Raw genomic sequence first — 27491 nt, 5'->3', positions numbered from 1 at the left:
CAATCAACCCTTTTTAATTAATTAATTTACGCCCAAATTTTCTTTACTATGTCAGTAAATGAGCAGCAAGCAGAGCATAGTTCAGCCCAAGAGGAAAATGTTAAGGAATTTCAGATCAAAGTGAAGATACTGCAGCAAAAATGTGAGTCTCATATTAATGGCATTCTTTCCATGCATTAGGAAAAAGCACATTTTGTAGATCTCCATGCTTGTGTTTGTACATGCTATGTGTTTTCCTTGTTAGGTAAAGCTTGAAACACAATATACAATAACAACATATTGAGCTTGATATAACATTGTGGGCTGAGTTTAACCATTCTGGGAAAAATAAAATCACTGTACATATGTTGAATATATGATCCTCTAATGAGCAGGGGTTTTGACATTTTAAATAGCTTATGCATAACTAACTCGCACAATAAATAAGGATGTTGCATCATTGTTTTCCTTACAGGATAAATCAATCAGTATTTCTTGAACCCTGCTATGATCTGATTATTTATAGTCTTGTTCCCAGTTTAACCCATAAAGACCCAGTGCTACTTTTATGACAGTTCCCAAATTAATTTTTCTTTGTATTTAACCTTTCTTAAATGATTTTTCACAATTTGTTTTAATATTATTCTCTGTATTTTGAATCTTTTCAATGAAAATCTGCTATTTTCCTATATTTAATTCACTAATCATATAGATGTTCACAAAAGCTCAGATTAAAGTTGATGGTTATTATATCAGAAACAGAGAAAACTGAAGAAAAAGTGACTTTTTCAGCAAATATATCAATAACTGAACATAAACTAAGTGTCTCCAACCACTGTCATTTATCAAACTCCATTGGTTTTACTGGTGAATCAAAATCGTAGAAGATGAGTGTTTCAATGTTCACTACAGAGCTTCTGAACGTCCAGATGGGTCATATCTGATGACCATGAAAAGATGACAAACTGCATTTTACACCAATTATTTACATGTACTGATAGGATTGGTGGATGAACAGGCATTAAACATTTCTGATCAGTAGAAAATTGTATTCTATGGTGGATGTTTGGGTCTTTATGAGTTAAAGAGGTGATTTTTTTTTTTAGTTTTGGTACTTACACTTTCACTTTGGAATGGGTTTAAAAAGTTGCCTGCCATCTCGCCGTCATCCCGAGGAGTGCCGGGGGGATTGTTCATGCCTGCCATGTTGTTGGGAGAGTTCTGTAACACAGAAGATCCAAAGCAATGAAACATATAGAAACATATAAAATGCAAACAAACATAAATCCATTGATTGATTAATTGACATATCTCACCTTTGGCAACCCATCCATGTCACCAGAGCCTGTGATAAGAGGTTGAAAGAAGGGAAACCACAATCATTATCAGGTAAAAGTGAACTATTTCTGGCAATAACTCAGTTCAGGATAGCCAGCAAACACAAGCAGCCTTTCCTCTCAAAAGTAATGACCTTTAATTAAGCTGTTTGTTTCAGATACAGATGAGCAACAACTTCAACAGCTTCACTGATCACGTCTCGACAATCTACAGAATCAATTGGCCTACTCACTGCCCCACTAATCTGTTTTAGCTGTGATCAATACTGGTACAACACATGCCACTTCCTCTACAAGCCAGAAGGGGGCAGACTCTTACTTCTAAAAGTCCTTTTCACTGGCTGTATTCACAATAACACCAAGATCCGGCTACTATACAATGAAAGCTTAGTTAAGAATCTGCCACAACTCACCTAGTGATCCATTCATATGATGTTGCTCCATAGCACCCATTCCACCCATAGGCCCGTCAGGACCAGGCCCCATAGGGAACTAAAGAAAGATAACAGAGAAATTGACAAAGGTCATTGATTCATACCTTTTTAATTGTAGGGTATCAAGGTTCTATATGTTATACATATTAAAATCAAACAAAATGACTAACATTACACATCACATTACTTACATTGGGTCTGTTTCCACCAGGACCGATGGGGTTCATCATTGTGTAGATGTTTTCACTTGAGTTTGTTGAATCTATAAAGGCAGGACAGTTTAGTTTAATGTTCTTTAAATGAAGCATGGGTGATAAAAATCTAACCACATAAAATGCTGGACTGGCATTACTCTCCAGTGTTTCTGAGACAGATTTGGTTTATCTGTTCCATTATTTGATATATACAAATACATATGTTTGTATTTATGCTGAACAAAGACCACTTGTGGGAGTGGATAAGTCTGTTAATCAACTGCTTCCTGTGTGATGAAAGAACCCCCTTATATTCAGAAGATTAGACCATATTATTATATAAGGTGGTGACTTAGTAGGAACTAGAACATGGTGTTGCTCATCATGTGTCTGTCCTTAAAAGATTCAGGACAAGGTGACCTCGATCTGACATTGAAGGCATAAAGTTGTGAGCAGAAAACTAAGAAAAGATGAGAAAAAAAAAGCAAATAGATGGAAAGAGGCTAATACAGTATTTAAGTGGTGAAGAGATTCAAGCCTGTTAATGTCCCTCTGTCTTGCTTGTGTTTTCGTGACTAGAGGAGGGGGGCAGCACTGAGTGGGAGGTGTTCATTTTTGTGGGTGGTTGTGTGTGTTTTTGTGCGCATGACTTTGTGAGTGTTTGCGCAGTCTTGGCGAGTGCAGTGGAAATATGTTTTCCTTCCCAGTGTACGTACGTGCAGGAGCTTTTTGTGCAAAAGGTTGCCCCGGCAACGTATCACAATAGAGGAACGTATATAAATAATAAATAGTGGACACAAAAAGAGGCTCTCCACAGGCCAAGAGAAACAGAACATCTACAGGATATCAGCCCGCGGTGTTTTGTTCTCGGCTAATCCTCCATAGAGATATTAAATTTATGGGTCAAAGCTGAGACGGGTCACTCAGTTGATTGCAGACTGACTGCTTTGCTTTTATACAACCTTTTCAGCTTTTAGAAAACACAGCTAACACTAAAATACTGTCTGATCTTTCAAATGACATTTTTTAAAGCATGTTGCCTTAAAATCTTTATTGTAATTTGGGTCTGTCATAATTATCAAATAATTGCCATAATGTGATTATTTGACATAACCCTGACATCTCCATTCACCTGCATACAAACAGTGACGTGAAAGTAACAGAAATAACATGTTTCATAATTTTTTCAACATCTTTTAGGTGGGTGTTCTTTTAATGACGTCATTACATCCTATTCTTCAGCTATGAGTTCAAAGCTGAACTAATGCTGCAGTGGTTTATTTTTTAAGTTCTCTCTCTCTCACTCTTTTTTTTTTTTTACCTTTTCTATCTTAGTTAAATATTTCAGTTATAAGCTTTGTGTGTGTGTGTGCGTGTGTGTGTGTATATTATGTTATGTCTGCCATATCCAATTTTAATTAACATAAGGCAAACAGAGAGATCACGAGTCTTATAAAGTATGTTCCAAAATTCTATGCCAAATCCATGTCTCATCTTCTTCTTCATAACATGTATGTGCATAATTTCATTATTATTATTTATTGGCATAAACTTAACAGGCAACTAAACTGAAAATTAACATCCACTCAGATTTCAACTTCAACACTTATAATTTGTGTCTTAAAATTCCACACGAGGCTCATAATTTTACCATTTTCAATATTTCACAGGTACAAAAATATTCCTAATACTCCTGCCTCAGTTTCTATCACTGCCTGTCTCTCAAATAGAGATGTGCGTCTGACAGAGAAGTTTTGATGTCTCTAAGACAGAGCCCACATTCAGTGAACAGTGGATAAAAGAAGAAATCTGAAGGGAAAGTGATGCGTATAACTCACCTCCGGGGCTAGGCATGATGGGAGTTCCTGGTGGGCCGCCTCCCCCTGGAGGGCCCTGAGGGGTAAAGAAAGAAGAGGAGAGAAGTGAGCACCGAGGCAGCGAGTCTGTTAGATATCGCTGTGTGACGAGCACTTTATCACCCCCGGTCTTATGTAAGTCCATGATGGGACACTTACCACGTAGTTCCCTGGAGATGAAGACGAGTATGCTATCTGTGGACAGAATACATCAAACATGGGTTATTGTAAACATTATCGGCGATATGGGATATAAACATGTACCATGGGAATGTAACTCACTGAATTGTTGTTGGGGTTTGGCCAAGGACCTCTTCCACCAGGACCCCTGGACACAATGAGACAGGAATTAATACCAAACATCTCCCACACAAAGTTGTGTGTCATTTTTAAAAACAGGTTACATGCAGATTCAATGTATTACAATTTGTAGTTTGTCACTGTATTTATTTTTATTCAGTCTTTCAGTTTGGCTTTTGATTTGAGTTCATATTCAGTTAATTTTACAAATGCAGAAAGAGTTTTAGTTGAGTTTTAATTAGGTGTTATAATAATAATAATAATAATAATAATAATAATAATAATAATAATAGTATAATGAGGAAACTAATGATTTTAGAAGTTGAAAAAGTCCAATGACACCATGCATGACATCAAACATGGTTTCCAAAACCATTATTTATTAAAAGTCTCCTATTGAGCATTAACAGTGGTGGGAAACCAAAACAAAGCTGAGTTTGCCTCTTTTTCATCTCTATTGTTTTGTGCTGTGCATTTCTGTCTTTTTCATTTCCTGCTGCTAGTTTTAGTTTTCATTAACTACAATAACCCTGCTCATTATCATTTATGACCAATAGATATGCACTGCTATAGCAACAAAGTAAAGTTAGTTTTGTGATGCAAATGAACAGAGTTACAGTTTCTGTCTGTTTTAGTCACATGATACACACAGGAGTTAGTACTTGATTGCATGACCATTGTTTTTGATGATTTTTGATGGTCTAATAATTTTTTCTGTAACTGTATATATAATACATAATACAATTGTATACTCTTTGTGCAGAAACCACATTCTCTTGTGTGAGGTATTAATTTAGCTTTCCTGAAGTTGATTAGAGGGTAGGTTTTTACAACCTATTGATGTTTATATGATTTATTTTCTTGTAAATATCCTTTTTTTGCTGCATGTTCTTTGTTCCTGTTTGATCTTTTGCACTTTATGGACCTGGGTGTATTTACCTTGTTTACAACACAAGGGAGGATTTCACCACTTTCCCAGATACCAGCAATTCAACTGGTGGGAAAAATGGTTCAATAGTAGCAGAAATAAAAACTAATAACTAAAGTTGTGGGTTTGGAGTTTGACATTCAACTCATAGTTCAGTGTTTTCAGTCTACCTACATGTTCATGCCTGGCATTCCTGGACCCATGGAGTTCGGAGGAGGCCTCATCCCTCCGCCGTAGTTCTACACAAACACAGGAACACACAGTTAGCATAGCGTCTCACACCTGCTCTGTCTAAGTTGAACAGAAAGGTTTGAATCTTAATGAAGGTCAACCACGATCATGTCTCCCACTAAGTAGTGTTTAATTATGGGCATGTATGGGCTGTGTGTGGGCCGTGTGTGAGAGGGGACAGCTGTGTGTGTTTGTGTCGTACTGTCTGTGTGTCCTTGTATATGTGTAGCTATGTGTCTATGCTCCCCTCTGTGTGTTTGTGTGTATGTTTTCATGGCTGCCCAGCAGGCGAGTTTGGCTGGCACTACATGCCTGTCCTTATGCATGGATGTGTGTGTTTGTGTGTGTGTGACTGAGACAGAGGGAGAGAGTAGGGGGGCAGGCCAGAGAGCTGCTCCACTCAGAGGAAGAGTTTTGTTCAGCAGACGATTACACTTGTCGAGCAGATGCCACACCAGCTGCTGGTATGCTCGATGCCAAAGTCACCGAGCCAGGGTGGCACAGAGAGAGGCCGAGGGGCACAGGGAGACGGTGTATATGTGTGTGTTTGTGTGAGGTGATGCTGAAATGGGAGGTGCAGAATGAAACAGCAGTCTGGTCCGAGTAATACGGGAAAAAGTCACCAGTTGAAGCATCTCTAAGGCTGGATTATATATCGTTTTACACAACATTCACACTGTGGTAACAGTCAAGTAAGTAAGGTAACTCAACTGGAACCTGAAAATTAACAAGGAGCAGAAGAAAAGAAGATTTGACTTCAAAAAGAACAGAACAAAAATTGTATGGACTTATTTCAGCTACAGAGAGAATCGTGCTGACCAAGAGCGGGTACTTTGTCAACACTGCCTTCATGGTCTACCCATGGATTCAACTTATTCATTAATACTTTCCAAAGTCACTTTTGAACAGAAGTCACCGTGTTCCTCTTTTATTGGAACCAACTGTAGCACTGGAGTCAAATAACAATTGTAATATCATCCTGTGCAATTACATAATCGCAAATGCTGCAATTAAAAGGTCCGGCGTGTAACATTTAGGATTATTTAGGGTGATCTATTAGCGGAAATGAAAAAATAAACAATCCCTATTGTATGGTTGTACTTTGGAAGCACAGACACTAAGCTGAGAGAAGTACTTTGTAAAGTGTAAAAAGAAAGCTGCTACCTTTTGTAGATCTTTCAGTTTTTTGAATGCTTCTTTGATAACTGAACATGTACACTCAAATAGCAATTCTAATATCGCCCACAACTTTTTCATCAAATGGTGCATTTCATTACAAGCGGACTCTCTACCAAAGCCCCCCCAATTATTCTTGAATGATTAATTCTTTCCAAATAGGTGCATTTTAAGGATATCTGTGAAGAATTCCTGTGTTTTTTCATGTTGTAATGCACAAAGCAGGAAAAAAAACTGCAATGTCATTTTTTTTCTCCCAATACCCTGCAAGCCTGATATTACACTGAATCATGAATAAATTGAGATATATATTAGATTTGGAAAAAGGAAACCAGGAAACAGTCTGCAGTTGGCATCATTTTTGGTTACAATTATTGAAGCAGGAGGTGGTTGGGTGCAGAATGAAACAGCTATCTGGTCCGGGTAATAGTTCACAAAGTCACAATTGCTAAACCGTCTTATAGATTACACTGAATCATACTGACATAGATCAAACTGAGAAAATAAAACCAGTAAAAAGTCTGTATTTGGCATCATTCTTGGTGAAATTGTGTTGGTGTCAGTCTGAGTATTCCGCCTCTGTTCTCCTCGCAACGTGGGAGTCGGCGAGTATGATTTAACTTGTAGAACTGGCGTTGGCCGTGGGTGCACTGGTCAGAGCCAAGCTAATCATCAAAGCGCTTCTGACATTTAAAGGCAAAGTTACGAGACTGGCAGAACCAAATTTCTCTTCAGTAGAGAGGAAGGATTATCTGCGTGTGGTTTTATAGGCTGCCGGTTTGACATTATAGCTCTTTTTACGGTGGGCTGTAATGAAGGGCAACCAAACATTGGGTTTGTTCATAAACTGACATTACGAGCACCAAATCTGGCTGTGTGGCAGCTGCAGAGTGGGAGTGCAGTGGGTCGGTAGAGCTGAAGGACACCATCCAACGTCCTGTCTTGCTTTATTAACACTGTCCTTTTGTGTTCTGGGAGTTTCAGCGGTGCAGTGTGCTCTTGATGCCTACCTGTGGGCCCATGCCTCCCATGCCTCGCGGGGGATTCATTCTCATTGGACCGCCCATGTTTGGATGTCCTGTAGAGAGACACAAAGAGAGTACCCTGTTAGCAAGGCAGCACATTGTGGATCAATAACAATTTCATAAAAGAAGAGAAAACACTGTCATTTCAGAAGCTAATAGAGTGGTTTCCAACCTTTTTTGGCTCTCGACCCCATTTTAACATCACAAATTTCTGGCGACCTCAGACATTCAAAACTCAGACTTTTTTTTTTTTTTTTTGCTAAAATTAATTTGTTTTTGATCATGTAATAGTTTGCTATTCTATGTTGCAAATAAACACTAATTTTAGACGACATTTAGTCTATATAATGTATATTATTATGGACGGAGGCAGAAAAGCCAGGTGTAGATTACTGCACAAAGTGAGAATTTGATTTTCCTTGGTCAGGATATGTACAGTCAGTCCATCTTGGATTTACAAGGCTGACAATTAATACTAAACAAACAATAACTCAAACTATGAATTATGAAAGAGCTGCAGCATCTGAAACTGACCACAATGAACATTAGAAAGATAAACAGTACCACAGTGCTTCAGTTTCAGCTTCACAGTTTGTCATGTCTTTTATGGATTGTGATTGTCTCTCAACTTACCATATATTTTTTATTAGTAAGGTGTTGTTTGTTTGTTTTTTTTATCAATTACTAGAAATTTCAGGCGACCCCTTTTGAATTCCAGGCGACCCCACGTGGGGTCCCGACCCCAAGGTTGAAAAACACTGGGCTAATATGTGGGAGATTATGTGCAGTTCCTGTCAAATAACACCATTCTGTCTCCCTTTTGTCAGTACCTTGTGGTCTGGTGGGGTCCAGGCTGTTTGGCAGAAGGGGCTGTGACCCAGGGATGCTCCCAGGAGGCTGGTTTGGCATACGGAGAGAGGGCCTTGGGCCACCTGGGTACCGTGGCGACATGAATGGCTGCAGGAAGGACAGAGGAAGGACAAAGATGACTTTATTTCAGGGGGATAATAACTTACTGATTGCTGATGTTTTTTAAGGAACAGGCTTTGCAAAAAAACACCGCAACTATGAGCAGCTGGTAAAAACGACAACATTTGTTAACCTCTACTGAAAAAAAAACACTGTAGTGTCACATACTCAATTACACTGACATGTAAGTTGAGCTTGTCAGATTAATGTCACAAGAGTCATTAAAAGACAAACCACTTGACATAAAATACAGTCACATCACATCACTCTCAAGATGCACGCCTTGTCAGAAACTGGGAGCACCACTACAATATTTAATTCAAGTATAAAAAAAAACAAAGCATATGTAAATCTCAGTCAACTCCATGGTGTATTAGAACAGCCACTGTCTTTATTTAGTGTGAGCTGTAAATGGAGGGAGTCTGAAAACGATCAAAAACTGTGTTTCAGCTGTGGTTTTTACCTTTAAGATTCTCCGTGTATATATAAACCATATCTTTACACTGTATATGAATATATGACTTACCAAGTTATGAAAGCTTAAGTTGCATGTCAGCAGGGGGAGCTATTGTGTTTTCAGAATGAAGTACTTCAGTAGTTTTGTTAAATTTCTCAGGAAGGTGGGGCCTGTCACTAAGTTTTGGAAAGTAAGACCTCAGGTGGTAAAATCCATTAGGATAAAGGTAAAGGAGGACAGATAAGAGATGAGGAAAGATAGAAAACATACAGAATAGAAACTTGAACAATAGAAAGGAGAGAAAAGTGGTGGTGAAAAAGAGGAGAGGCATGTCACAGTTCGATGAAGGGAAGGGAAAGAACAGACGGAAGCAATGTTTTACATTGCCTACAAATACGGTCTGTGCATCTGGACACGTGCTTGATATTTTTTGACTGTATCCGCTCCAGCAGACACCAGACTGGATAGTGTGATTCATAACAGAAAGTGAAGGCGCTATCCACCCAGATGTTTCTGCAAAGGGGGGACAAAAACAGACTGGCCAAGACTCTCTCTCTCTCTCACACACACACACACACACACACACACGCATACACACAGAGGCAGCGCTCAACTAGTAAATAATGTAAAGCACCCCAGACAGATGGTTTGCAGAATTACCGATGAGAGTACGCTGGAACTACAAATACCCACATCTAGTAAGCCATATTTCAGTGTCAGATGATAAGAATTAATTCCAAACTCAATCCTGCTATTTACGTATCAAGGGGAAACATGCTGATTTGAATGTGGATCGGGTAAGAGTGGTGGGTTTTGGAGCATGAACAGCAGAATCATTTTCATATCATCATCTTCACGCAGAGATAACAACAGATAGTACAAATACAACAAAACTGGCTTTTGACGGTCATTATATACTCCATGTATTCTATGTCCATTTATGGGTGTCTATATTGTACTGTTGGGGCAAGTGGAGGATGAGTTATATAACTCCAGCTGGAGGCGACAACTGACTTACTACTGTTTTCTTGGTTACCTCTTCCTCCTCCTCCTCCTCCTCCTCCTCTCCTCTCCTCTCCTCTCCTCTCCTCTCCTCTCCTCTCCTCTCCTCTCCTCTCCTCTCCTCTCCTCTCCTCTCCTCCATATTGTGGTGGATTTGTGCACAAGGAGCTGCGCTGTGTCAGGCTGTACTGCAATATTAATGGTCTATTGATGGACTATGGGATGGTGAGTGCTGGGCTGAGGGAGAGAGAAGGCCCTCCAGATGCACCTCAACTCCTTACAGCTGGGCCAACACAGCTAAATTATTAATCCAACCCGCCATCGTGGATGCTGCCTGTCCTATCTGTTCGCACAACAAGGGACCTGTGTGTGCTGTTTGCTCAGTGATGTTGTGTGAGCGAATGAGGGAGTGACTGAGTGAAAAAAGCAGATAAGGGAAGAGAATGGCTGTGTGTGTTAATGTTTCCCTCTTACCTGTCCGTGAGGTCCCATCATGGGATTACTGGGGTTGTGTGGGGGAGGCTGTGTGTGAGGGGAAGGCTGGGATCCAGGAGGACCCTGGTAAGACAGACAAAGCAGAAAGATGTCAATAAATTGTTAAAGCAATTCATTATATTCAACAAACACACATTAAAATCCTTCTCACCACTCAAGAAAATAATTGGAAAAACAGTGTGATAAAACATTCAAAAGGTTGTTTCATTTAAACTGGAGTTTCTTCCAGCCTTGCACAGTGGCTTTATTTGTCAAAATTTAAACATGTACCTAATTGCATTTTTGCATGAATACTATAAAGATCGATGACTTTCATCGTGCGCAGAAATACAAAAAGGTCAACAGTCCACTATGCCTTTTCTATCACAATATTATTAACCATTAACAAATCACAAATTATGATCTGTTTTCCTCCTAATGACAGTTTCTGTAACTGTTCATCTTAACCAAAGATGATCTAACCAAAAGGGGGAAGATTTCCAAAACTCCAGGTGTAAATACGTCACAGCCTTCAGGTCCTCAAAGGGAAACCAGAGGCTGTGCTTTTTCTTTGTGAATTGGCAGACATAAAGAAATTCCTGGAGAGCAACGTTTAGTGGTTCTTTGTGACCCTGATGTTGAGGATGAATTTCATCTTGCATTCTATCACTTTTTGTAAAGTGGTTTGAGGGATTATCTGTTCATAAAGGCCAAATAAAAAAGTTATCTTGTGATGATATGTTGAGTTGGCTTTTTAAAATGGAGACATTTGTTTTGGCAAGATTTATAGAAAATGCTTGGCAGCTGAGACAGGGTCCACTGTATCCAATATAATAGTACATTTTTTTATGTAATGCTATGAAATGCACTTGTCATGTTGTTATCTGAGTTAAAGTATCTTGTAAACAAATGTGGGCTGGGTTTCAGAAACAGTGCAGGACTCTTAAATATTAGATCAAATCAACCAAAATAATCAGACAACCTATGTCATGATTTTAAAATCTTACCCATAGACTAGCAAATTATGACACCACCTCATACAATCTAAAAGGTGATGGTCTGCGGTGTCAGGTCACTGACCATAAATATGTCACTTTTATTCTTTATACCATCAAAACCAAAGTTGAGGAATAGTCTTATATATAAATCTTTGCAGCCATAGCTAAGAAATCTGCTCTGCTATATCACAAGTCTATTGTAAACATTAGGAGAATGTAATAAACATGATCAAAGATCAAGCTATTTAGTTTCTAAGTTTGATGTTCTGTTGTCGTCGGTGTTGAAATGAGTGCAGAATCTTCTCTCTTGAATCTTCCTTGGTTTAACTGATTGAAACAAAGGTATTAGTATTTTTTTATTTATTTATTTTTTTTTTTTTACTGGTCTACATTCTATAGTTGCCTGAGCGTCTCCGATGTTCCAGACTTTGCCCCTTTTCACTGATCTGCTGCAAAATCAAAGGTGTTCATCCTCATCCCATGCCCTACTCTTCCATTAATTGTCATGTAAATCAGTGCAGTAGTTTTTGTGTAATCCTGCAGACAACTGAGAGGACGCACATGACCTCCTTAATTCTATTCAGACTCAAACTGCCTCATAATATTCCCCAAATAATTCCTCCATTAATTTGGAGAGTTGGCAGAAAATACTCGTACAAAAACTCAGCATTACATATTTCTCATTTTAGACACAGCGCCAACTCCGACAACCTGGTTATGGTACAATACCTGCCCTGTGTAATATAGTAGACAGATAAAAATAAAGCTTTAAAGAGACAGCCAAGATGCATGAATACATGGGGTGTTCAACAGCAGGAGAATGCCAGTAAATACTGGACTTCCTGGCACCATAATGCATCAGATGGCCAGAAAAATAAACTCCAGTGGGATTACATTGCTGTACTGTGCCTGTTAACTTTGTAAGGAGGAAACTGTTGCCATGATAAACTGATTCATTAACATAGTTTCTGTCTGACAACAACACTATTACGTTGGCAATATGGATAATTACAGGCCAGCTATCATATTTCTTCTGCTACATGCATACAACAACAATTGTCAATGACATTTGCAAGAGGCTGCATGGATTTTCTTGTTCTATAGGAATTGTTAATTGCACATATGAGGTCAGATCAATTCAGGAGGTGGCCTTTACTAAGCATTCAGATGCAGTCATGTTCTCTTACTGGGGGGCAATTTGTGTTATTTTCAAAGACAAGTGTTACAAGTGTTTGTGTCCAGCACCTAAGGTCAAGGCAAGCTTTGTTTTTATAGTAATTTCTGCTGTTTAAGTGCAAAACATTAACCCTGTCATGATGCCGAAAATGAAAAACAACTAAAAAACTGAATATAACTAAAAACCTGTCTTTTCCATCTGCTCCATCAGTGTTACGTGAACTGCAGCTTGTATTTCGAGAGGAGCTGAACTCTTTTACAGGTTAAACTATCAGAACAAATACTGTGTTAAGTACATTAAAGTGAATGTACCACATGAGTGTGTCAACTTTGACCTTGCCGTCTCTTCCTACATCTGACTCCAGCAGCAGCAGCAGCAGCAGCCACCACTCCAGTAGAGATCTGTTACTACCTGAACATCAATACGGAAAAAAGGACCACCCACTGCCAGAGCATGCTTATCTACTATTCTGCCACAGCCTCCGTCAAGCACTCTGCTATCAGGTAATGTTACAGGTGTGTGTGTGTGTGTGTGTGTGTGTGTGTGAGAATCGTGCAACCGAGTGGTGATGACTGTGAATATGAGATGTCCCTCTTTATCACAGGTGAAAGTAGGATCTTCAACTCTCTTATGTTGAGTGTGTATGTAGGGTGTGTAATGGGTTGCGTGTGTGTGGATGAGTGGATACTGATGTGGGATCAGAAAGGGAGGCTGTGCTTCAACAGGTGTGTATTCAACATTACAGAGAAAGCTAAAGGTTTTGGTAGCTACTTATGCCATACAACTTGAGACAAATGCATTAGAAAATGGTCCGAAAAATTCTGCATGCACATACATATATAACTAGTGCGTTGACCCGTGGGGATCCACGTTCTAGATGTGGCAGTTTTTATGCTGCTGTGTATTCGTGTACGCTGTCCCGCATTTGTCCACCAGTCACCGCCAAAGCATTCTAGGTATAGCAACGTGATTGTATGGCTATTGTATTCCAAAATTGCTAATATTTCCCAAAATATTGGTCCTATCAACTTGCCGCTGTCGATACTGTCTTCCTTGACCAAAAATACATATGTATGCCAAACTGCAGCAGTCAGCTCTTTCCGGATTTTGTGTGAATTCTGAAACACACACACACACACGGGCCACTTGACTTTTATAATATAGATGGATATTTATCATTCTTGCTTTAAAAAGGTGCAAATTTCATCCAGATTTTATTTTGCATTCAAGAAGACAATGGTCCAAAGATACCTCAACCTCATATTTGACAAAGGTCAAAGAAAAAAAATCCTTATACAGTTTTAGTTTGAGTAAGAAATCAGATGATTTTTAAATGAGATATGGGTTTTGTTGTTGCTGTTTAATTTACCCAATGTTAAAAAATGCACATTTCAGGAAATTGTTTTTTTTTTCCCTGACCTTGACCTTTGATGGATAATATTTAATAAGTTGTAGTCACAGTCGTTGTGCACTCACACATAAAAAGTTAGGACATTAAAATTACATTTGTGCATTTTAGACAAGCATTGCACAGGGCAGGTATGACATAAATAGCAACTTCAACATACAAAGCCTACTGATATATGCATAGAAATGGCTGATGACAGAAGTTAAGGCTGATGACATTTCTGTTAGTTATTACCTGTTGTTTTCATACAAGTGAATGAAAACAATTTTCACAAATATCCAAAATAATTGTGGTTGGTTCAGAGACTTGCAAGAAGCCAAATTATGTGATACCTGTGACAGGGTTAGACATAAGTGAACACCTAAGCTAACAGTATCTAATGTTGAACACTGTTGCTGCTACAGAGGAGCAGAACTGAGGCGTTTGGGCATGAGCATAATGACTTTTGCAGAAAATCCAATCTGAAAATCCAGTCTCTAAAATGATTAATACATCCAAATTTCTTAACATATGTTACATATTAGATGTTAAAGCCACTAAATGCAACATTCCTAAGTTTTCCTCCAAAAATACAGAAAGACAGTCCTAATTAAAACTTGTGCAGGCGACGTGTTGCTTTTTAGCTCATTTATCTATGAGTCCCCAGGTTGGATCAGTGCGCACTCCTGGGAGCCACAGTGTCTATTTTGATACTGAGCCTCAAAGACACCAAAGCCTTGGATTTTCCATTTCTTCATCGACTGCCTTACAACAATCAGTCACTTATCATAGCTGTCCACAATCTATTGCTCTAACTTTCCATTTTTGGTTTTAAAGCTGATACTGCATATGCATCGCACACACTTCAGACTTCAGCCTCTTCCTTCCTCTCCTCTCCCTCACTTTCTCACCCTGCCCACTGCACCACCCTCCCTGTGTGAGTGCTCTGTTGGCATGGCTGGGATGGTGGAGCGGTGACAGAGCTGAGCACCAGGAACCTGTGGGCACTGCTACAGTGGGAAAATAAACATGCCTGACTGACAGCTTGAAACAAGTGTGTTCCCACAGGCAAAGATACAGTACTGCTATGCTGCCAGGTATGCTGTATGAGAGCACAGATTTTGGCAGGAGAGATGAGCTTGTACATACACGTGAAAACAATACTGCTCATAAGCAGAAACACTTAACTCATGGACTTGCAACCCTTTTCTAAAAAGGCAAAACTGTAGAGCTCAGCAGCAGCCAGGCTTTCATGACAGGTGCTTCCTATCCCTTTGAGAGATGGTAGTTTACTTTTCTTGCTGCATTGATTCTATTCATCTCATTGTCACGAGGGAGGCTAATCTGAGGAGCAGTGAAGTTTTCTATAGAGCCACTTGCAACATGGAGCCAGTCAATAATCTATTCAGTGTTGTGGAAATGTTTATTTAGTTATACATACAGTGTACTCTGAATGTGTTGGAGCAGTCATGATGCCTGTTTTGGTGCCATTGTGGTTGTTCTGCCACTGTGTGTGTGTATGTTTTGGGTGGTTAACACCAGCTGTACTGGCTCGCTCTGTCTCTCAGCAGGTTCACACTGGGGCTAATGCAGCGCTAGCTCTGTCTGACCTCAGAGGTTATTGTTGTTGCCGAGCCAGTCCTTGTGTGTGTATGTGTGTGTATGTCTAACAAGACACCCCTGCGGGGTCTGGGTGCACTGACCCAGCTGCAGCAGTCTGCTTCTCCTCCACACACCAACACACATGCAGCCTAGTTTCAGCCACTTAGGAGGACACTGCACTGGCTTTCATTTCATTCAGTTAATTTCTTTACTTTTTCCACATCACATGTGACCACTTGTACAACGCTCACCTAAACTTAAATCTAATCTCACCAAGAAACCTGCATTACCACCATAATACAGTGGTTTATATTGAGGATCAGCTTTTGCCTCCAAATGAGAGTCCCCACAATGTGAGTAAAACTGCTCCACATACACATCCGTGCACACAGTGCTCCTCTCTTGTTCTTCTCTATAATGTGCCATAATGGAGCATAGCTCCTCTGGCTGGGCCTCCCTGGGCCAACCCGCTATTACATCTGAATGGGCCAGCATATGGCCTTTATGGCCGTACTGTTCTCTCTACAGGTCCCTGCAGAGAGGGAGAGAGAGAACATTTCAGCTGTCACAGAGGTGTACACAGGGCGAGTTTGAAAAGTAGCCTGGCTGCTGTGCATGTGAGTATGTGTGTTTCTGTGGTGTTGTTTGTGTATTTGTGTGGGAGAGAGGGAGAAGGAGGGGGACACGGGGAGCGTTAAATGAAGCAATTAATAAAATCATTTTCTACCCGGCTAAGGAGATAACAGCTTGGCACAGTACCACAAACCCATCAACACAGCCCCCTCACCTCCCCCCCACTCATTTCAGCTTAAGGAAGACCCACACCGCTGCCCCTGATGGACCACTAACAGAGAGAGAGAGAAAGCAAGAGAGAGAGAAAGAGATGGAAGAGTACCAGTCATTCGAGTTTTCGTTTCTCTTTGACGTCTACTAACACTAGAGGGCAGTGTGTAACTGCTGTGAAACTACTGGACACACATACACACACACACACACACACACACACACACACACACACACACACACACACACACATACACACACAAACACAGAGCAAGAACACAAAGCAGAGAATGCATCACTGAACACAACAAACAAAGCCAGGAGGAACAGCACAACACCCCCCGTTCCCTCCCAAATGCACACATGCACACACACACACACGAAGTGCACACTCATTGTCATTCCTTGCTAACATTCCAGAGAGAACGGCAGTGGCAGCAGTAGGTCTCCTGCTAGCTCATGGTATATAGCATGGCAACACGTCAGCTCAGAGATGGAAACACGCTATCAGGGGTGTTTTCTCCCAGAGGACGGCGGTGAAATGCTGACAGCCGTTTAAACACGTTAGGATGGCACCAAATGATTTATATATCTGTGATCTCCTCCCCAGCTAAGAGCAGCACTCACAGCTTACAGCTGAAGTTTCAACAACACACAAGAAAATGTGTGTGTATTTACAATGTGATTCCAGTGTTTAGAGTTCTCACGCCTGCCTCTAAACAGATAAAACATACTGTATAGCAAATATGCTCCTGATAGGGATGAAGCATGCACAGTAGGAGACAAAGACTACATTCAAAGCACTGTTTATCTGAAGTGACTTATCAACGTGTGTACACTAGAGTAAGACTACGGTTGGTACAGACAATGGACAGAAAATATCATATTTAAGGGCCTGAATTGCAGAGAAGGAGAATTGTTGGGTATCAGTTTTGTAGCTGTACTGTTAAGAAGAAGCAGTAACGAAAACAGTTACAGATGGTTAATTTCCTCAATGGGTTTAGATCAGGAAGAAGTGAGAAGTTTTACACGCACTCCGTCTTTCTGAATCGCCAATTCACAGCAGTAGTTCGCATATAGTCGAGAAAGAAATTAAAATGTTGAACAAAGCTTTTTATAAACAGTCTGTGTGCGCCTTTTATCAACCAGTCAAAGACAATGAACACAGTTGTCTTTCATTTTGTTAGAGTCTAACAGTTTGGCCAATATACGCTGCTGTTTTGTGCCCCAAAAAAGCCACTAAAACCATGTAATTATCTTTCTGTCCTGCAGCCACCCAAAATTTTAACCAACGGAAGAAAGCACTGACCAAACAAGCAGGATCTGGATTTCACATTTGACACCCACAGCATAATAAGAAATACCTCCGCCGGCATTCTTCAATCATCTCTGCGTGATTTTCAGGCCATGTCTATTTGCATCTTTTTAATACAACTGGCCACAGTGAACCCGGAGATCAGTCTCACCTTTGATAAATAAATTACTGAGAGCAGATGTCTTCCTAATTCACCATGTGCGAGCCATGTGTCAGCTTTGAACAGGTTCTTAAATTTGCTTTGATATCTTGTTGCTTGTTCTTAAATGTGTAATCAAACCTAATCCTCTTGTTGTGCTTTTTGGTGTTGTCCCTGAAGAGCTGCAATTACCTGCAGTAAAACACACTGCCCTTGACTTTGGATCTTTTTTTGGCAAGAGGAGTGATTCCAGTTTAGTAGAAACAGACTGCCCCACCCTAACTGGTTTTTAGAGACTTAATGGAGCGCATTAAGTTTTCGAGTACCTGATGTACCAAGTGTAGATCAGAGAATAAGGTCAACAAGAGGGATTTTTCAGGCATTATTTGACAGATGGACCATATAAATCTCCAAAGAGCACATTTTATTTAATTTGCTTTTCCCCCGGACAAAAGCTGAACACTGCTACTTATGCCGGTTTGTAACACAATTCGTTTAATTTTCCTTTTATTTGGTCCAGTTGTCCTGTTATACTTCTGCTGTACGTGAAATCTATACTGTAAAATTTAAAAAAATCCCTTCAGCCCATCAAACAAGAACAGAAAATAAGAGGTAAAGCCATGAATGGTCCACTTTAGTCATTTTTTTAGGTCCCATAACTCTGGAGAGAAATAAATAACATTGTTGAAGGACTCTTCTAATGACGTTTTACTGTCCCAATGTCTTTTTTTTTTTTTTTGCTGTTTTCGTTCCTCCTCCTCCTCCTCCCTGTCATTAACGCTGCCTCTCTTTGCAGCCTCTGCCCTCCCCCCATCATCTCCCCCTTGCTTGTCCTCCCCAGAGGGCCATGATGCAGCAGCGATGGACTTTTGTTGGGAAGAGACGAAGCTTATATACCAAAACGCACCGTATATACCATGGAGATTCTCAAATCAGCACACAGCATCCCTTTATTTTTTTACAACCTTCCCATTGCCCTTCCTTCCTCAGTCTTCTAGTCTCTAAGTCTGTGTAAAGCAGTAATAAATACATGTTCTGAATTTGTCACGCTACAGAAATTGTTGTTATTATTAACCACCCAGCCTAATTTAAATGAATAAAAAAATGTTAAGTGCATAAAATTAGGTTTTAAAATAGTGTAGTATTCTCTTTCCTGATATACTGGGGGTGTGTCTGCTGGAGGCAGTGGAAACACACCCAGTTTTGGTAAAGGTAAAGCTTCTCTCAAATGTCAAATATCACCATGACCTGAGTGATGGATGTTCAGTCAGATGTTCAGCTTTATTGGAGTTGAACAGCCTATAAACTGTACACAAAGATGAACAGTGACAGATTCCCCAAAGTAAAAACAAAATACCTTAATATCCTATGGTTGGGTACTTTTGTGAGTTTTTTTTTTTTAATCAGGTTATAGTGTTAGGGAAGGGCAAAGACATTTATATATGCAGACACCAAATTGATTATTCAGTCTGTTGCTGTGATGTCAACTGTCCCCCATATTGGATCAGTCAAAACCAGCCTCTACACAAATAAGTAAATATGGCAGCCATATTTTTTCAATATAAGAAAATGCACTGAAATTCCCATCAAATGTTGGTGCATTTTTAAAAATATACTCTAGTTTACAATCTATGTGAAGTAAAAAGAGACAAAGCCCCACATCAGTACTGAAATCTCCTGGAAGTGGCGGGGTTTCAGAGTAAAAATCACAAAAAACACATGGCTTCCACATTTACTTCTACGGGCTGAATCTGCAAAGAATGGGTTGTGCCTGCTAACTGAACGGTGTTTGCACCCTCAATCTGCTCTGTTTTAAGAACCTAATCATCAAAGATCTTAAGTTGATAATATACTGGAGCAAACACACCCATAAAGTTTTGCAACTGAGTGCAATTTGTTCTTGTTTGTGTTAGAGTTTCTATTGTTTCAGGCGTTTCTCTGCATTTCTACCACAGATGAGTCCATGAGGACAACTGCAGAAACTGCACAAACCCCTTTAATGAGAAATAAATATGCACAGACAGAGTTCTACATATCACAGCCCAACTTTCATCTTTCCATAGTATTTCCTGCCAATGGCACACTCTATTGAAATGTCTATCAAAAATAGCTACAAGTTTGATTAATGTTTGACTACATTATGGGTCAGTGAATACATCTGGGTTTTTGCAAAAGCGTTAGTAGAGTGGTCAGTTTGGTGTTACACCTGGATATGTGTCACAGCATCTCCAACCTCAAGAGAGAGTGAATTTATGGATGATGCAGTAACTGTAATGTCATTAACAGCACATAAGTCAGGATATCGTGGTCATTAATGTTGCGTGTTATTCAGCTGTTACACTCCAGAACTGCAAGACACTAAGGATACATGAATATGCTATAAAGCAGTCTGATCATCAGCACGTTTTATACTTATTGAAGAGATAACACATATTTCAACTAGAAAAGTACTCAGAGAGCACAGACCTCCGCCAAGACAAATCTGCCCCCCCCCCCCCCCCCGATTCCCACCAAAATGTAATCATTTCTTCCTTGTGCCAGTATCAACATTTCCTGAAAATTTCATGAAAATCCGTCCATAACTTTTTGAGTTATCCTGCTAACAAATAAACAAACAAACACGCAAACAAACAAACACGCAAACACACAAAGCAAAGCGATCACAACCAGATTCCTCCAATACTCAACTGAAGATCTTGCACTTGACATCATTAAACGTTGATTTAATACGTTTGAAGCCTCACAAACTGGTAGATTTGGAGAAACAGAAAGAAATGGAAAGGCAGTGACTCAGAGGTGATTTTGTGCACTGACACTATAGCTTTCAGCAGTATTTGTGTGTGGCAATTTGTGCTGGTCTTCAGTGAACTAGGCAAGGCCGATTTGCATAGAAAGAAGCAAATTTTGTGCTGAATGAATATTCTGCCATTTACATCCACACAAATTACATTGGCACTAGCTATTTGACAATTCAATATGCAGTGAATTCCAACTTAAGCAGGTGTTATGTGCATCCTAAGCAATATTTTTGTCTTGTTTGCACTGACTTTGCACCAACAAAAGCCATGCAATCCTTCTGTGAATCTGGCCCTATGTGTTTACAGGAGCAGAATGACACAGGAGTGGATTTTCACTCCTGTCCCATCTCACTGCCATCGTATTTTCTGTTCTGTTCCTGTACCATGTTCTTATATGAGCGAAAGAGGAAGTCGCCTTGTCAGGTGTCACAGGTGCCACGAAACATCTCTTCACACCTGACATTTCTCAGGAGTGGTGATGTTTGGCTGCAGTTTGTATTGTACACTATTCATAACAGAATTACTTACTCATAAAACCCTAGCTATTATTACAATTCCCACTCCCATCTGCTCCACTTGACTTTTTTTCCCTGTCCTGTCATTCTCATTCGAAGAATAAACTAATTCCCATCCTGCAGGAGTCCCACAGGAATCCTATGACCTACAGAAATCCCAAAGAATCATCATCCTCTTTTTACAGGGTAGACTTGACTGCCCCAAAATGGTGGATGTGTTGACATATGACATGCAACCACAGTGGTATCTACATATATATATACGTGTCTATGGGCAGCAGGTCACACTAAATAAGTGTCCAATGGCTTTCCTTTACTCAAACTTAAAGGATGTCTCTTTACTTTCTGTACATTGACTATGTTTTGCTGCAGGAGCTCTATGCCAAACCCCTCCTGTGAGCTACAGATTAGAGGAGCATGGCATGCCCTCGTCCTCCACCCACCTCTATTTTCCTCTACCATCTCTCCTTTGCCCCTCATCCTTCTCTCCTAGGACTGTAGCCAATAACAGTGTTGGGGTCACCTATGTTAATTACCATGCTAGTGCAACTGGGAAAAAAAAAAAACTGCAACACACCGAGTGCACGCTAACGGTTCACACAAAACAGAGTTGGTGAGTAAGCATGTGTCACAGAAGCAGTGTGTGTGAGAGCGAGAAAATAATAGTTTCAAAAGACAAGGGAAATGGAGAGAGTGAGGAAATGTCATGGAGAAGGATGCCAGGCGTATGAAGGAGAGAGGAGAGGGAGAAGCTTGTGAAAGAGAGCTGACCCAGAGTTTAGATGAAAAATCACAGAAAGGAGCTGAAAATATGTGGTTAAATTCTGCCTTAGAAGAGAAAATCCATTCACAATTCTACAGCCAAGAGTTTAGGCTACAAACCTCACATGGTCAATCGACCGACCTCACATTCACTATAATTCCCTGCAGGTACTGAGAATATGGGTAAAATCTCAACAATGTGTGGGAGGGAAATAACAGATAAAAAAAAAAGAAAAAGAAAAAAGAAAAGAAAAGAAACCGTCACCCTTTGCCCAAATAAATAACTGAACTCAAGAAAATTCCGTAACTTGCACTTTGAGTGTGGACCTGAACCACTAGTACACCTGGGAATACATGTCATCTACCTGGGAACGTAGTGTGTGGTTGTAGGTTACTGAACATTAGCTGCATACTTCAACAAGATGGAAACAGTACTGCAGTTTTTAGGGTAATTTGGCTGTGTTTTGTATGCACAGGCTTTCTGTTCACAGTTTTTTGTTTTTTATTTTAAACTTTGCTGCCTTTGCTGCTATGATGAGCTGAGCTAAGCAGAGAGAGGAGAGGAGAGGAGAGGAGAGGAGAGAGAGGAAGAGGAGAGGAGAGGAGAGAGAGGAAGAGGAGAGGAAAGGAGAGGAAGAGGAAGAGGAAGAGGAGAGGAAGAGGAGAGGAGAGGAGAGAGAGGAAGAGGAGAGGAAAGGAGAGGAAGAGGAAGAGGAGAGGAAGAGGAGAGGAGAAGATGAGGAGAGGAGAGGAGAGGAGAAGATGAGGAGAGGAGGAAGAGGAAGAGGAGAGGAGAGAAGAAGAAGAGGAAAAGAAGAGGAAGAGAAAGAGGAGAGGAGAGAAGAGGAGAGGAGAGGAAAGGAGAGGAAAGGAGAGGAAGAGGAGAGGAGAGGAGCCACCCATCCCCTCCTCTTCCTCTGTCTGTCTATCTGCTCGTCTTCTTCCATGCACGCAAAGTCTATTTATGGAAAGCAATGTCACTCACGCAACACCATCAGATAGCTTTCTCCCTGGCCTGCTCGCTGCTCATACTTCATTAACATTCTCCACGACCCCAGCACACACACACACACACACACACACACACACACACACGCACACACACAGTCAGAGGCTACACGACATGCTGCCAATCAACCTGTACTGACAAACTCTGGCAAATTACACATCATGTATGCTGAATGTCCAGTGTGAGCAAATTTGCGAAGCGTGCTTAATCATTACAACAACGCGTAAAATTTGTACCGAGCTGCAGCTACAGTGTATCCAATAATATTGGCCGGTCTTGATTTAATACTATTATTCATCAATGTATTGATTTGACTTTTTATGTTGTTTGCTTAATAGACACAGACTAGCATAGCAAACTAGCATAAAAATAAAAATAAAAAAAACTTTAAAAAATAAGCGTTGACTTTGCATATTTTGTTTTTAAACAGTAGCCACCTTTAAATTGTAGTCTCTGCATTAAGATGATTGTACAGGGTGATGTTATTATTTTTACAACTCTAATTTCACTCCTAATAGAAACTATATAATATGCAATGTTGCCAATAAAGTTGGAATAAAATATTTTTACCTCTTCTCATGAAACGATTGTGATTTATTCTTGTATATAAAGTGTAACTGGGACTCAGTATGGAATCATTGCAATCATTGTGTGTAAATACAAACAAAAAGAGGAATGTCTCTGGAAACCAAATTATTCCAACGTTACGCATAACAGGGCAAAAAAGATGAACAATCACCAAAACAGTTCATGTTTAATTTAAGTGTGTAAGTGTGGACAGCTGAGTCTGTCATCGTACCCAGAGAAAAGAAACCAAGTGTCAGAGTTGTTTTCAATAAACACAAACAGACAAATGTCAATGCTGGGGCTCAACTTTTGATCTGAGGGGGATTGTTTCTAAAATGTAAAAATAAAAAACATCTGCCTGCTGTGACACCCATTAGACATACATAGCTTAATTTCTTCTTCCAACTCAAAAAATGAACTGATTCCACAGCTTTGATTTGTAGTGATTTGACAAATAAAGTAAGCACCACAAAAATTCAGTACAATTCCTTCTTCAATTCTGTTCTCACCTCGATCCCTCCAGTGAAAATCACTAGGGTGCAGATATTTAAAACCCTCAATATTGAAAGTGTTACTAGTTTAATGTGTGTCAAAGTGTCAAATAAGGCTTTTGTGAGTGTGTGTGTTGGCAAAGAGAGAAAGGAGAGTGTGATGGAAATAGAGAAAGTGTGTGTGACCTCGACAGCCTTAGAGACAGCCTTCAGAGAGCAGCGATGACAGGAGGAATTAGTGAAGCAACACAAACCAGAGGAAACTGTCTCCTCTCCTCTCCTCTCCTCTCCTCTCCTCTCCTCTCCTCTCCTCTCCTCTCCTCTCCTCTCCTCTCCTCTCCTCTCCTCTCCTCTCCTCTCCTCTCCTCTCATAATTTATTAGTCAATACAACACAGCAATAACACACATTTAGAAGTCGGTCAGATGCATCAGACAGAGCACCAGGAGTTAACAACCCAAGCGTGGACATATGGGACGGAGGCAGAGACAGGGAAGGGAACACATCTGGACAGGGATTAGGACAGCTAAAGAGGCTAAAAAAGGAGGAGGAGACAGAAGGATAGGCTTAACCATGGCTATGGGAGGGGGTGGAGGGGCTGCTGGAGCGGTGTGATGGGTGGGGGTGGGGAGTGAGGGATGAAGTCAGCAAGAAACTTCTTATTCTTACTTGAAAGAAGCCTGGAGGCATGGGTCCTCCTGGCATGCCATCATTAGGTGGCATGTTGCCCATCACTGGACTGGGTGCAGCGGCCGCACTCTGAAAAAAAAAACCCAAACAAAACACAGTTTACACTCATGTTCAATGGAGTGATCCAAAAGGTGTTAAAATGTGCAACACAGGTTGAAAAATAGAAAATAATCTGCATTAATGGCTTTTCATTATTTGCTACAATAACTTCCAACCCTGATTAAACTGAACATTTTCTGCAAACAAATGAGCAATTACTGATGACTCGAAAGATAGGATTGTTTTGGTGGTAGTGGTAAATTACTTGTTAAAGGGCACAAAACTATCTTGTCAAGCTGCAGATTTTCACAATGAAATCTAGTGAACTAGTTTGTACAATTCACTCTGACCACAACAGACAGCCACATCGATCGGACCTTTTCTGAACCAGCTGAATGTTAAAATGGGGCAAGAAGATGTCAGCAATACACAGGGATGGGGTAAAAGTCTTACAAATTCACAGCACCTGGATTTTCCTGTCATTTCAGAGACCAGCGTTCTCATTCAGAATAACGGCAAAATGAGGTTTGACTCCACAGGGTGTATCAAAAAAGTGTATACATTTTGAAAAATTACCCCCAGTTCCACATTTTATCATTTTTGGAATTTCTTTTGTGGATGTCGGTAGGTAGAGTATTGGTGGATATTTGTCCAAATTTACAGACCCAGGTTTTCATGCATGAGTGAGCAGGGGCAAATTGCTAGGTTAACCCTAACCCTAACCCTAACTTGGCCTGTCCTCAGTGACATTTTCAGGCCTAAACAAGTTGAATTAACTTTGAAAGGCAAGAACAACTGCCATGGGTAAAGAAATGAAATTAACACGATGGCCAAGTTTTAATGCTGTAACCTGGCATTCATTCATTCATTTTCTGAACCCGCTTTATCCTCATTAGGGTCACGGGGGTCGCTTGGAGCCTATCCCAGCTACATAGGGGCGAAGGCAGGGTACACCCTGGACAAGTCGCCAGTTCATCGCAGGGCTGAACATATAGAGACAAACAATCACTCTCACATTCACACCTACAAGAAATTCAGATTAACCAATTAACCTATCAGTGCATGTCCTTGGATGGTGGGAGGAAGCCGGAGTACCCGGAGAGAACCCACACAGACACGGGGAGAACATGCAAACTTCACACAGAAAGGTCCCACCCCCCGTCAACTGGTGTTGGAATCGAACCCTGGACCTTCTTGCTGTGAGGCACGAGTGCTATCCACTGCACCACCGTGTCGCCCAAAATTGTAACCTGGCAATTTTGTGGAAAACAAGATGGATGCCCATTGTCCCCTCCCATGAGCTTTGATTGGATTTAAATCCCACCGCTACTTTGCGCAAACCAGTTTTAACTTGGATTGTGCAATTTGCCCCCGCTCACTCATGCATGAAAATCTGGGTCTGAAAATTTGGACAAATATCCACCAATCCCCTACCTACTGACGTCCATAAAAGAAAATTCCAAAAATTATCAAATGCGGAACTGGGGGTAATTTTTCAAAATGTCTAGTTTTTTTTAGTACACTCTGTATAATCTATAAACACAAACTTAACAGGAGAATGTACACAAATGCCACACACACAGTTTTGGTGATGCCAGTTGTACATACACATAACGATGCATCTCACATATTTCATTTCCCTTCATGTCACACATTGCTTATAGATTCCCTTTATCATAATCATTCATACCTGTAGTGTTGCCACAACTGTTCAGAACAACGTAAGTACCTTTCAGTTGTCAGAGATATACCAATTCAATACTCAAATCAAATTACCGTTCAATATTTCATCAGCGCTGTCTTAACATCACATTCACACACCCGGAGCGTAGAGCAGAAGGCCGAACTGCGTGCCACTCACACTTATTGAGGACCTGTGAACGGCAGCTGCTGAAACACCAGGATGTGGCTGGCAGCAGGATTCACCTCAACCACGTCGACGGTGCTAAGTGATGAAATTATCATCTCTGATTGTAGAAATCCGAGATAACATCAAACAGCATTACAGTGGTGCTATCGTCTATTAATGTACATAGATCGCAAAGTAGAATTCTGTTTTCCTGTAGTTTTTGTTAGAGCAGTGAACACAACTGTAAGGTATCTTCATTATGAGATCTAGTCATGATGCAGATAAAGAATTTACGTTGTGTTCATATATCAAATTTGTGCAAAAATTCCTTTTCTTGGTTCTTTTAGTTGCTGTCCCGCTCAACATAAAGAATCACTGATCAACAGGTTCATGTGAATATTGTCGACAATATAGAATGACAGCAATCAATAAGTGTTCCGTTTCTTTTTTTTTTTTTTTTTTTTTTTTTTTTTTAATATTTAAGGCTAAATGCAGGTATATCCTCCTGAGACCCAGGAAATTTTAGCTTTTTTACATTAAACAGTCATCTTGATTGGAAACTGCACATTGCAACAGTTTTTTCAGATACATTTTTAAAAATCTTTTTATTTATTTATTTATTTATTTTTAATGGAATATCCTTTGCAATGGACAGCATTTTTTTTAGTAAAACTGTCAAACTTTTGTCCCACTCCAGAGGACAAAAAATGCATTGCCAGGTCTCAGGAGGATATAGAGGGCTGGATAAGAGGCCGATCCATGTGTACGCCTGCAGATGTGTGTGCATGTACTTGTATACACACTTTAATACTTTTATAGGTACACTTTTAACATTGATCATACACTATGTTTCATAAATGGCTCCCCACATCTCAGATCATCACAGTCATAGCAACCGTGTGACAACATATACATTATATTACACTCATTTTGATGACACTTTTGAGTCACTTTCCGGAGCTGCCTGGCTGCCCACACGATCCTCTGACTAGTGGTATGGACACTGAAG

The 27491-nt window shown here is 40.2% G+C and overlaps 1 protein-coding gene across 1 annotated transcript in view; it reads right to left on the bottom strand.

Annotated features, from left to right (window-relative positions):
- Nucleotides 1-27491, bottom strand: part of ssbp4 (single stranded DNA binding protein 4) — a 105386-nt gene that overhangs the window by 3462 nt on the left and 74433 nt on the right. The window contains exons 5-16 of the mRNA XM_030131942.1: nt 24574-24663; nt 10363-10446; nt 8291-8417; nt 7446-7513; nt 5203-5267; nt 4083-4128; nt 3960-3995; nt 3783-3837; nt 1942-2012; nt 1730-1808; nt 1296-1324; nt 1099-1200 (exon numbers count right to left, since the gene is read on the bottom strand). Coding sequence (XP_029987802.1) covers nt 1099-1200; nt 1296-1324; nt 1730-1808; nt 1942-2012; nt 3783-3837; nt 3960-3995; nt 4083-4128; nt 5203-5267; nt 7446-7513; nt 8291-8417; nt 10363-10446; nt 24574-24663 — 852 coding nt within the window. The remainder of the gene's footprint in view (nt 1-1098; nt 1201-1295; nt 1325-1729; nt 1809-1941; nt 2013-3782; nt 3838-3959; nt 3996-4082; nt 4129-5202; nt 5268-7445; nt 7514-8290; nt 8418-10362; nt 10447-24573; nt 24664-27491) is intronic.

Source organism: Sphaeramia orbicularis, chromosome 4 (assembly GCF_902148855.1).
Source record: "Sphaeramia orbicularis chromosome 4, fSphaOr1.1, whole genome shotgun sequence".
In the NCBI taxonomy this organism is placed as follows: domain Eukaryota; kingdom Metazoa; phylum Chordata; class Actinopteri; order Kurtiformes; family Apogonidae; genus Sphaeramia; species Sphaeramia orbicularis.
This window is presented reverse-complemented; position numbering and strand designations above follow the sequence as displayed.